This window comes from Kogia breviceps, chromosome 13, assembly GCF_026419965.1.
Source record: "Kogia breviceps isolate mKogBre1 chromosome 13, mKogBre1 haplotype 1, whole genome shotgun sequence".
NCBI classification, from domain to species: domain Eukaryota; kingdom Metazoa; phylum Chordata; class Mammalia; order Artiodactyla; family Physeteridae; genus Kogia; species Kogia breviceps.
Genome location: NC_081322.1, coordinates 23726631 through 23739341, shown reverse-complemented (window position 1 = coordinate 23739341; position 12711 = coordinate 23726631). Strand labels below are relative to the sequence as shown.

The 12711-nt window shown below is 43.3% G+C and overlaps 1 protein-coding gene across 5 annotated transcripts in view; it reads left to right on the top strand.

Moving 5' to 3' along the window:
• Window positions 1-12711, top strand: part of MDN1 (midasin AAA ATPase 1) — a 153657-nt gene that overhangs the window by 126235 nt on the left and 14711 nt on the right. For all 5 annotated transcript variants that reach the window (XM_059083214.2, XM_067011467.1, XM_067011468.1 and 2 more), the window contains 8 exons: window positions 176-337; window positions 3157-3294; window positions 6158-6299; window positions 7558-7733; window positions 8171-8320; window positions 9060-9207; window positions 10530-10846; window positions 11075-11245. In XM_059083214.2, the coding sequence (XP_058939197.1) occupies window positions 176-337; window positions 3157-3294; window positions 6158-6299; window positions 7558-7733; window positions 8171-8320; window positions 9060-9207; window positions 10530-10846; window positions 11075-11245 (1404 nt within the window). The remainder of the gene's footprint in view (window positions 1-175; window positions 338-3156; window positions 3295-6157; window positions 6300-7557; window positions 7734-8170; window positions 8321-9059; window positions 9208-10529; window positions 10847-11074; window positions 11246-12711) is intronic.

The following is a 12711-nucleotide window of genomic DNA, read 5'->3' as shown; positions in this document are numbered from 1 at the left end:
GGTTTGTGTGAACAAGGAAGAGATCTCAGTGAGCAGTGTTATGTACGTGTGTGTAAATAAAATGTACCATTAGTGACCTTTGATACGTTCATGAGGTGGTACAACCACTGTCACTACCTAGTCACCGCAGAGGAGACCTGGCGTGAGCAGGCCTTCTGATCTGTTTTGCCCCCAGCTCTTCGCCCGGTCCTGCCGCTCGTTGGTGCGCCTGGTGCCCATGCTCTCCAGGTACTCTGACCTCGTCCTCTTCTTCCTGACCGTGTCTTTGGCAACTCACCGCAGCACTGCAAAGCTGCTCTCTGTGCTTGCCCAGATCTTTACGGAGCTTGCCCAGAAGGTAAGGACTACTTACATGGAGCGCCATGGGGAAGCAGGTACCCATGTATTCCATACCCATTAGTGTTTGGTTTGATGGGATTTTATTTTGGGCCTTCACAAATAGCAGGAGGTGATTTGCTTGCTCTCCGGATTTTATATATATATATATATTTTTTTTTTTTTTAAATATGTTTTTGTAGGTGGAAAGCATTCTCTCAAAGGTATTAAGACAATTACAAAATACAATTTTTCTTCCCCCTGGCTGCGCAGCTTGTGGGATCTTAGTTCCCTGACCAGGGATTGAACCCAGGCCCTCGGCAGTGAAGTGTGGAGTCCTAACCACTGGACCACCAGGGAATTCCCACTCTACCTGTGGATTTTTTACTGCTTTGTCTGGCCTCCTTTTACTAATCCTTTTTCCACTAAAGGTTTGGAACTTGCAGGTCCCTCACTGGGGAGCTCCCTAGACTCCAGAGTCTGTCTAAAGGCTGCTGCTTTCTGTTCACACCCTTCTTTCCTGGTCTCCAATTTGAAATCTTCTGGTAACTCTGAGCTAGACTTGTAGGACAGATGAATCCTTAAGGCTGTTAAGTTTTTGGTCGTTTATACTAACGCATGCTGAAATGGTAATGGGGCTATTAATGTTAGGAGGGGCGTCTTTAATAGGAAAGTCATTCATTCATTCAGCCATGTACCCAGTGCTGTGAAAATCACTGAAGTTACAGAGATTGTAGACCCTACCCTTGGAATTCAGGAGCAGCAGTCAGAACTAACAGGCCCAGCCTGGCCTGGTAAGTCCAGTCACAAGGGTATCCGGTTCAGGGACTCAGAGTGAGTGAGTCACTTAGCCTCAGTTTCCTCATTTTACAAATGAGATTTGCATTTTTGTGAGAATCACCTTCAACTAACTGTATAGTTTTTTGTTTTTGTTTTGTCCCTACTATTTTAAGATCTTTTCTGAATCTAAGTATAGTATAGGTGAGATGCACTTGAGGAAGATAGGAATTTACAAACTGAAGGTGAGGTCTAGGCTTCTTGTAAACAGTCAAGAGTTCTTAGTTCTGAGTATGTGGAATACTGGAAATGGTTAAAAAAAAAAAAACAGGAGCAAGCCCGTGCCTTGTATCTAGAGGATAAATTACATACATTTGTTGAGTAATGGATAAATGAACGCCTCTCAGATTTGCCCCCTCTATCTGATGGGCACTAAGCCAGTCTTACATCCCATTACTTCTTGGAGGAAACACTTCATGTAGGAGACAGTGGCAGGACAGTGTAAGTTGAGGGTGCCCTGAGATTTGGGTTAGCCGCGTTTGTCCCCTTGCACCATTTCTCTTGTCTGACAAGTTCTAGAATGACTGTGGGCTGTCAGACCTGTGTGTGTTTGGGGGTAGCGGTGTGGGGTAGAAGTGGTTTTGACGAAAGCAGAGTGTTGGGAGCTCAGTGGCTGTCCCAGCTGCAGCCACTGTAGTAACGCGACCTGCAGAAGGACATCCTGAATCTCCTTCCTTTATGGCTTATTCTGCCTTTGCATCTAAACATGTTTCTTTAAAATAGTGTATCTCACTGTCTTAAACAAAATGTATTTTTCAGTCGACTTTCTAAGAATACATGTCCTGAAGGTGAGTTTGCCTTTCCATTCATTTAAATGTCTGAATTGTGTTCCTATCCTCTCTGAGGAGTGCTGAGGGAACTTGAAAGTAGGTTAGACACAGTGCTAAGATAATAGATTTAGGGGAATTCCCTGGTGGTCCAGGACTCCGAGCTTCCCCTGCAGTGGGGACACAGGTTCAATCCCTGGTCGGGGAGCTAAGATCCCGCGTCCTACATGGCGAGGCCAAAAAAAAGATCTTGGTTGTGATTAAAGCACTTAATCCATAGGAAGCTAGTTCTGTGTAACTATAAGTCACAGTCAGTGTTTGCTGGTCTTGGAACTTGGTCTTGTTAGTTGACAGCTTATTTGTAGTACATTCTCGTCCTTAGATTGGCAAATATCTTGATAGCTTGTACTTTCTCTGATAAAATTTCTGATTGAGAGCCATTATTTTCTTCTTTTTCTGTTCACTTTTGTCCCACACACTAGTAGTTGATATTTGGTTTTGGGCTATTTTCTGACATGAAATACAGTTTTATTAACTCTTCGCAAGGCTTTCTGTGTCTGACCTTGTTCTTAACTCTAGACCCCATTGCCATGCTGGGTGTCAGGGTGCCAGGTGCCTTGGCAGCAAACAGCCCAGGCCAGATGCAGCACGTTCCCTGAGAGTGACAGATTTACTTCAAGAGCTGAAGGGGAAGGCATGTTTTTTGTATTGTAATTAACATGACTTTATTTGAGGAACATCACACAAAATTTTCTTCAGTGAAAGGAAATGAAATCTCTCACTTGTAGCATCTGCTTTCAAGTTGCTGTATTTCCGGGGTTACATGTCTTCTCTCTTTCCTTTCAGGCTTACTAATTTGAGAAGTAAAGAAGGACAAAACCCCTTTGGGATTTAGACACTGAGAGTTTCTGTGCCGCACCCCGCCCCATAACTTTCTCCTTAAATACCGTCCTAATGTATACCTCATTCACATTTTTGTCTTGGCAAAGGACAAATTACTACACACCAGAGGCCTCCACAGAGTCTCAAAACCTTGTATATTAAATCTGATGTCAAGCTTTGAAACTGCATAATAACTGTTGTCACCAACAAAAGTCTACTGTACTTCAGTCACATTTAAAATACTGAGCTAGAAAAGAATTAATCATTTATTTACAGTATTTTCTCCTGCAGCAGGACTGGAAATCCCTTCTTTATTGCTTTTTTTACCTAACTTTCACTGTTTTTTATTTTTGAGGGATTTTGCTTGCCCAAAGAATTTATGGAAGATTCAGCAGGAGAGGGAGCGACTGAGTTCCATGACTACGAGGGAGGTGGGATTGGAGAAGGCGAGGGCGTGAAGGATGTGAGTGCCCAGATAGAAAATGAAGAACAGGTACGTTTTCACAGGCATGAAATATGTATATAGTTTACGGAAGCTCACTCCTTTTTCACTATTTAAATTACATACATAAATGGTTTTTCTACTAGGTTAATGGTTTTCAAACTGTGATCTAGGCACCTAAGAATACTGAAGCTTAGGGAATGGATGTAAATTAAAAGCTTAAAGACCACAGAAGGAACTTTTGCAGCGCAGTCATTGGTTTTAGCTATAATTTAGGAGGGAAATGATTTAAAACTTTTTTATTTTATTTTTATTTTTGTGCGGTACGCGGGCCTCTCACTGCCGTGGCCTCTTGCGTTGCCGGAGCACAGGCTCCAGACGCGCAGTCTCAATGGCCATGGCTCACGGGCCCAGCCGCTCCGCGGCATGTGGGATCTTCCCGGACCGGGGCACGAACTCGTGTCCTCCGCATCGGCAGGCGGACTCTCAACCACTGCACCACCAGGGAAGCCCAAAACTTTTTTATTTTAAATGGGAAAACTTTTGCTGATGACTTTTAAGAGAGCATTTTTGGTAGTGGTTCATTTAGGGATAAAAAGTTTGGCTATTTTAAGTGATAATTGCATTAAACAACAATGCCAGTGTTTGATGTTAATAGATTTTATTGTATGTCTTTAAGACATGGTGAAATTTTAAAAATCTATATCCTTTTTTATTTGGAATCAAGAATGCTTTTGAAATATTTAGATGCTTTGGACTAAGATTGTTGTGTTGCTTTTTAAAATTCCAATCTCATTTGGGAGTGTTTTTTTTTAAACACACTTACTTTTATTTGGATTAATCAAACGTGACTTGAAGAAAGAAGAGGTAGTGGAATTACTTTTTATCACTTATATTCTAAATTTAGAGCACTGCATACATTTCTATTTAAGGTATGGATATACTTATTAAAAATAAAAGAACAAACCAATTCAAGCTTCCTCTCTTCCTTTGAAGGGAAAATTGGAAAGAAAGAAAAAAAAAACAAAAGAGTAATGCTAGCATTTATGTGGCATAGCTATTATGTACATTATGTGTATGGATATATATACACAGATAACATACCCGTTATTGTTATTTTGGCCTTTTTCTGTATTTCTCAAATTTAATTAGCACATAGTACTCTGTTAATGGAAAAATAAAGGAAAAAGTAAACCTAACAGAAAAGTACAAATCCAACGTAAAAAACATTAAGTGGGATAGAAAGCTATCAGAACAATTTGGCAGTATCTAATAAACTTTAAATTGTGTGTGTTCTTTGACCTAGGAATTCCATGTTTTCTTGTACAAATGCTAATAAGGGTCCAAGATAATAAATATATGTATAATGGAGTGTGTTTATACAAGGATGTTCACTACAGCATTATTTATACTGGTGAAAATTGTGAATTATTTAAATTATACTATTCATGCAGAGCAATACTATAATTAAATACAATGAGATAGGTTTATAAGTAACAACATGGAAATATATCTAGGAAACATTTTTTAACTTAAATTAAAAAGCAGATGGCAAAACAGTTTGTCAAGCATAATCCCTTTTTGTTGAAGAAGATGCGGGAGGCTGGTATTGGTATACCCCATCTATATTTCTAAGTATCTGTTGGTGTAGTTAACGGATAAAAGTTTGTGCCAGAACATCACCAGTGGTAATTTTTTTTTTTTTTTTTTTTTGCGCCATGCAGGCCTCTCACTGTCGTGGCCTCTCCCGTTGTGGAGCACAGGCTCCGGACGCGCAGGCTCAGCGGCCACGGCTCATGGGCCCAGCCGCTCCGCGGCATGTGGGATCTTCCCAGACCAGGGCACAAACCCGTGTCCCCTGCGTCAGCAGGCAGACTCTCAACCACTGCGCCATCAGGGAAGCCCACCAGTGGTCATTTCTTTGGGAGTTTTGGAGGATGGTGGTGCTGGAGGAACTTACTCTTTCTGTTTTGCTTAGAAATTTTTAAATGAGATTTTATTACTTTTGTATCTTATAAAAAGAACTAAAAATTCAGCTATAATGAAACAGATAAGAATGTGAATCTTTTGCCCCAAATATAGTGTAGATTATGTAGGAATATATAGTTTAAGGAAACGTGAAGAAAATTACATTCACTGGCGAGGGATAAATTAGGAATTTGGGATTAACAGACACACACTACTGTATATAAAATAGGTAAACAACAAGGACTGACTGTATACCACAGGGAACTATATTAATTATCTTGTAATAACCTATAATGGAAAAGAATCTGAAAAAGTATGTGTGTATGTGTATATACAACTGAATCACTTTGCTGTACACCCAAAACTAACACAACATTGTAAATCAACTATACTTTAATTAAAAAAATAAAATAAAAAGGAAAGTAGTAGGGGGAAAAGTTACATTCACAGATGGGTAATGTCTATGAGAGATCAAAGTGACAAAAGAGATATTAAATTTATGGGCAATATAATAAGGCTGATGAATTTTCTTTTACCCTACAGAGAATGCGTAGTCTTTTTAAATATGTATGGATTAAAAAAAAAAAATTCAGGGAAATTCCCTGGCGGTCCAGTGGTTAGGACTCTGTGCTTCCACTGCAGGTGGCCCAGGTTCAATCCCTGGTCGGGAGACTAAGATCCCACAAGCTGCACAGCTTGGCAAAAAAAACAAACAATTCTCATGGAGAAAACCTCAACAAAATTCTATATTCTCTACCAAAAAATGTAATAAAACTGGAAATTAATTGCAGAAATGTTAAAGCAAGTCACAAATTATGTGTATTTTCTCTCCCCAGAGATAATTTTATACCATTAATCTTGGCATTTATATATTCTATTTAGAGCTGAATAAACATTAGTACTGTTGCAGTGTGCATTTATGTGTCTGTAATGCGTTTGGGTGTAGGCAGAAGACACATTTCAGAAGGGTCAAGAAGAGGGTAAAGAGGATCCTGACCCACAATCAGACATTAAGGGCGAGGATGACGCCATTGAGATGTCAGAAGACTTTGACGGGAAAATGCATGACGGGGAGCTTGAAGAACAAGGTTTGAGATTATCTATCACTTCATTCTTATTCTTGAAAAATAAATATTTTATACAGGAAATTACGTATTTCCAGTAAGGAGCCTATTACACTCTTTTGGAACAAGTTGGTCACTCTGCATAACTGCAGGTGGAAACATCAGTATATGCCTGTGCCACCCCCACCTCCGGTCAGAAGTCTCTAGTCCATTTTGGAGATTCTGCTCTTGAGTAAGTGGAGACGCTGACTCTGATGTTCTGGCTGCGTCGTGTGCCAGATCGGTGACTCCGTAGTGTCCTTCAGGGAAATCCAGAAGAGCAAGGAGATGATCCCTAGCAGAGCTTGGCTCTCAGCTCAAGTTAAATTGTTCTGGGGAGGGTTTTTTTAATATATATTTTTTTCTAATTACAAAATTAGTAGACATTTGTTGTAGATGATTTGGAACAAAAATGCAGAAACCAAATCGATACCCTTTAAGCCTACCACCCAAATCACTTAATCAGTTTTGGGTTATTTCCATTTCTTGCATGTATATATATAGACGCAGAGACCATAAGTGGTTTTGTAGTCTGCCTTTTTCATTTTACTTACGAACATTACATGTCATTGAAAATGATTTGATAATAAGATTTCTTACAGCACATTATCATCTGTCGTGTTTGAACCACAATTCAACTATTGCCCTCAATTTCTGTTCAAAGTTTAATTTGAAATACAGTGTCTTACTTTAAGTGAATGCCTCGTAGAAATGATAACTGACCTCAGAGCAGAAGAATGTATGCATGCCTAAGTAGCGTTTAAGTGTATATAACCTTTGTCAAAGTAGACCTTCAATGAAGACAAAGGCAAGAAAATTCTGGTTAATTGAGCTAGACACATGATTTGAGATGTTGGGTAAAATCATTGACATAGACTATGTTGGAGATGGGGAGGAACCTTGGAAATTTCGTAGTCCTGCCTCGTCATTTCCCAGGTAAGAAACCAAAACCCAGTGAGGTTGCTGAAGTCCCATAATGAACATTCTCCCAGCACCAGAACTAGACATCCTGACAGTCTGTCGACATAACACATCACAGACCTCCTTCCTCCTCCAAACAGTCTGCAAAACACAGTAGGACTACTTCAGGAGATCTAAAGCCATCTCCTCTAGGGTGTTCTGTAGAAACAGGCAGTAAATCCCAGGTAGGACCCTTGCCTGGCCCTTGCCTCTCCTACATACACAGGAACAGATCAACTTGGGGAATCTGCTGAACTAAGCTCAGCGCCTTCTTCCCTTTCAGAAGAGGATGATGAGAAATCAGATAGTGAGGGTGGAGACCTGGATAAACAGATGGGCGATCTGAATGGTGAGGAAGCTGACAAACTAGATGAGAGGCTTTGGGGTGATGACGATGGTGAGGAAGATGAGGAGGAAGAAGACGGTAAAACTGAAGAAACAGGACCAGGGATGGATGAGGTAATTAAAAGATTCGCTCCATCGCACAGTCCCTGGGTTGAGGGGAGGCCGTCTTCCTCCCAAATGCCACTCCCTGCTGTGCACTGCTCGTCCGTTTCTGTCTTGGTTTTTCTTCTTCTGTTTCTTCCACCTCTATTTCTTCTTTTTCCTCTGCTATCTAGGTTATCGCTTGTCCTCACGGCTAAAAGAGTAGCCTGACCTGCATGTTCACGACAGCTCCCCAGCCCCGCTGTTCACACACCTGCCCCCACTGCTGCCATCCGGGCAGACTGCACGTTCCCTCCAGCATGACAGACGCCCTGTCGGCCGGGTGTTCCCGTTGGGGTTGGCCCAATGCACACATCTAAGAGCTGCGCTGGGTGGGGTCAACCCATGCGAAAGCAGTTTTTCAGATTGAGAGCAAGGATTTTTGTGTTTTTTCTTCCTGTGATATTTAGGAAGATCCTGAACTTGTTGCTAAAGATGACAACTGGGATGCTGGGAAGTCAAACAGAGATAAAACCCAGCAGGATAAGAAGGAAGAAAAGGAAGAAGCAGAGGCTGACGATGGCCAAGGCCAAGATAAAATTAATGAACAAATAGACGAGGTAATGAGGATTCAAAAGCAACCTGCTCTCCTGACTCGAGGCCAGGGCCACTGCAACACACAGCTCCTGGGGTGTCTCAAGACATTTTTTTTCCTGCTTATCACTTGTTTTCCCATTGCCTCATAAGGGAATGTGTAACAGAGCCTCTTAACCGGGCATAAAATATCTAACTGTTGGTTACCGACGAGGTGGTCTTCATGCTGTTTGTACTCAGGCTGTAGTTTGGAAGCTAAAACCTGTGGTCCTTTTCTATATTTCTTCCCATAAACTTCCGTGTCCTCTTTGAGATTAAGTAACGCAGCACCTCTTATCAGTGGAGAATGTGCACTGAAAGTGAAACTTGAAATTCCAACATGAACATTCAAAAAATATTGGTAAAATTCTAATGTGTGCTGGTAATTTTAGGGAAGAGACACTGTATTCTCTCAGCATAACTACAGTTGACCCTTGAGCAATGTAGGCACTGGGGGCACTGACCATCTGCAGGGTTGGAAATCTGTGTGTGACTTTACAGCTGGCCCTCTACATCCGCGGGTCCCACCAGCCTCGGATCTGTGTGGCACTGTAGCACGTATTTATTGAAAAAAACGTGCCTAAGTGGTCCGTGTAAGTGGACCCACACAGTTCAGACCTGTGTTGTTCAAGAGTCAACTGTGCTTTGAGCTGTTTATATGTGAACGCTACACTTTTTAAAAGTTCACTTTTATTTTTTTTTTCCTGTTCTCTCCGTTGTCCAAAGAGGGAATATGATGAGAACGAGGTGGACCCTTACCGTGGCAGTCAGGAAGAGCTGCCCGAACCTGGGGCCTTGGACCTTCCAGATGACTTGAACCTAGACAGTGAAGACAAGGAGGGTGATGGCGACACAGACCACGAAGACGGAGAAGGTGTGTCTTTCGAAACCTAAAGAGCCCGTTGGAAGTCACTGAAGCTGAGCAGTAACCGATTTCTCTTCAGGCCAGTGTCACGGCCAGGTCATTATCGTGTCTGGCCAGCACAATTCCAGTCTGATAAAATTCCTTGCTTTTTCTTTGTTGTGTTTCTCCTCTAGGTAGACCTAAAGCTTGTAAACCAGCAGGTCTTTGTCACCCCTGTCATCTCCTATACTGTGTTTCAGTGCCGCTGTCCCAGGCGGTGCTGTCACACACAGCTCCATCGCCCCACAGTGTCACCGTGGGCCCCGTCTCATGGGTTGATGTAAACACCGTGCAGTCCAGGTAGAGCCAGGCCTCTCGTGGAGCCCAGTCACAGCTCTCCTGGGGAAGTTGTTGATTGTTGTGCACGTGTTGTGTGTTTCGTCTGAAATATGAAATCATCATGCGGAGTGAGATGGAATAATCCCGAAAGAAATCACTTGGCGTGGCAGTATTCTAGCGCCTCTGTCACCCTCTGTTCAGCCCCAGTGTGACTCCTTAGGGGTGCTGTCTAGTATTGGAAGCTTGTGTATGCGGTGCCGCTGAAAGAGAGAGTCCCCGTCAGACACACACTGGTAACCACTAGTTCTCTCTGTGAGTCTGAAGAAGCAATTATTGTAAAGAATTGTTTGCTAACAAAATAACTGATTTCTGAAGTGCCCAAAGTATAGGAGAGCTCTTTTAAATAAACAAAATGTTTAAATAAGATTGTTCTCATTTGAATATATGTTGTATTTTCTGTGTATGGTAAAGAATGATGTCTACCAATTATTCCTGGTGATAATTGAAAATTAGACTGGCATTTCCTATCTGTTCTAAAATATCCCTATTGTTGTGGTGGCTTTTAGGATTTTTTATTAGATTACTTATCCTTTAATGAAATGCACCATCTAAACAGTTGTATGCAATATGTAAGTATGGTTAAGAGCAGACATAGGCAGAATTTTTCCATGAAAGGTTGGTCAGGTAATAAACATACAGTCTTTGCAGGTCATAAGTTGCAACAGAGTCGCACATACTCAGTTCTGCTCTTATAGTGTGAAAGCAGCCGTAGATAATTCAGAATGGATAGGGTAAACCCATAGGTGAACGGTTGGTGCAGCTGTGTTTGTATAAAACTTTTGGAGAAATTTGCAGACATATGTGGATGGCCAGATCTGGCCCAAGGACCATAGTTTGCCAACTGCTGGTTTGAGAATAATAATAAGACACTTGTGTAACTACATCCCATCTTAAGAAATCACATTGTTTGGTTTTTAAATTCTGTGTTCCTTCTTTTGGTTTCATCTGTCCAGAAGAGAATCCTTTGGAAATTAAAGAGAAACCAGTGGATCCTGTAGAAGCAGGTCATGAAGCCGAAGACATAGACGAAGAGACTGAGGCTGACCAGAGTGAAGGTCAGGGTCAGCACGAGCCTGAGGGGGGCTCCGGTGAAGGCGACCAGGAGGAGGGGGAGGAAGAGATGGACACGGGAGCTGACGACGAAGACAGGGATGTCGCCCCGCATCCTGAGGAGAGCGCAGAGGGGGAGCGGCAGTCTTTGGAGGACAAGGACGCCAGCGAGGACAGTGCAGAGAAGGACGGCCCTGTTGACCAAGGCCTCCAGCCTCAGGTATCATGGCGGGTCTGGCTCATCTTCGATGAAAAAGAATGATGATGAGAAAAAATTGCCTTCTCCCCACTGGAATCTCTCTTTGGCTACTTTGCCAAGCAGCTTTATGTTTCTGTTTAAGACCCGCTTTGGCCCATCCCCTCCCTGCAGAGCCCCCTTGGTGAGGGGGGCCCCCTACCTCATCTTCTTCCTCCAGAGCAGTTAATGCTGTGTTTGACTTCCCTGCAGATGCAGGAAGAAGAAGAAGAAGCGGAGAACTCTGACACGGAGCAGCAGGCGCCAGAGGCTACGGAGAGGAAAGAGCGCGACTCCTGCGGGCCGACGGGCTCGGAGAGCATACAGAGCGAGCACGCCGCGGAGGTGGCGGGGGCCGCGCCCGAGAAGGAGCAGGGGAAGGAGGTGAAGGGCCCGCTGCCTCGCCAGCTGCCCCTTGGGAGGGCCTCTGCTCCCCGTCCGAAACCAAGTTCTGTTTAGCAGTAGTTGGTTCGTGTGTGATGTGTTTTTGTGGTTGACATCTAAAATATCATCTGCCGTTCATTCAGAAAGTGGTTGTACACCTATTTTTATGTGCCTCCTGGAACAAATCCCAGAATACTTTTACACACTTAAGTGATGTGCTTAATGAGAAAAAGTTATTAGAGTGCCGTTCTCTGTGGGAGAATCAAGTTCAAATTATATTTTAGAAAGCTCCTAAGGAAAGAAGGGTTGAATTGAGGCTTCATGCAGTGGTATGGCTCTAGTATCTAGTAGTGCTTCCCTTTTCCTCGCTGTTCACCAGGCTTCTAAAGGTTTTAATTTCAAATGGAGAGTACCTCTTCATTCCTTGACATAGGGTGATGTGTCTTTTGTGGCCCAGTTGGGGCACTGGCAGCCTGGAAGGAGCCCTGGAGGTTGGAGGGCCTGCTACTCAGAGGTTTCTCTGAACAACCCAAGAGGTTTCTCTCGGCCTCTCTGCACCCCTACTTTCTCAGCAATAATTACAACGGTTTATATTTCTCATCTCCCTTCCAAACTATTTACTGAGCAGGCATTAAGTGCTGAGCATTTCATTACTTCAGCAAGTCTTCATAGTGGCCCTATAAGATAGATATTATTGTTTTTTGTATGTTCTCCTTTTTATTTTTTAAGAAGAACGTTTTTATTTTATTTCTTTTTGGCTGCGGTGGGTCTTCGTTGCTGCACGCGGGCTTTCTCTAGTTGCAGCGAGTGGGGGCTACTCTTCATTGTGGTGCACGGGCTTCTCATTGCAGTGGCTTCTCATTGTGGAGTGCAGGCTCTAGGCACGTGGGCTTCAGTAGTTGTGGCACATGGGCTCAGTAGTTGTGGCTCGCGGGCTCTAGAGCGCAGGCTCAGTAGTTGTGGTGCACGGGCTTAGTTGCTCCGTGGCATGTGGGATCTTCCCAGACCAGGGATTGAAGCCATGTCCCCTGCATTGGCAGGCGGATTCTTAACCACTGCGCCACCAGGGAAGTCCTTATGTTCTCCATTTTATATCTGAGTTAAATACGCCCCAGTAAAGTTAAATGACAATCTCCACAGTACCCAGCTGGTTGGTGACGAAGCCTGGTTTCAAATCGAGGTCTGTCCCGCCTTCAGAATAAGCCATTAACCTCCCGTAGACAAGGAACTAACGAAGTCCCACAAGAGGGTAACAGGCTCAGGTCTAGATGCTCTCGTTTCTGCCCACAGGCCAAGCCTTAGTCATGGGTGAGTTCCAGAGCAGACAGGCAGGTATGGTCACAGTTGTCCCTTGGGGTCCAAGAAGGATTGATTCCAAGACCCCCCCGGATACCCAAATCCGAGGCTCCTGACGTCCCTTACGTAAATGGGCGCAGTGCAGTGGGCCCTCCGCGTCCCCAGATATG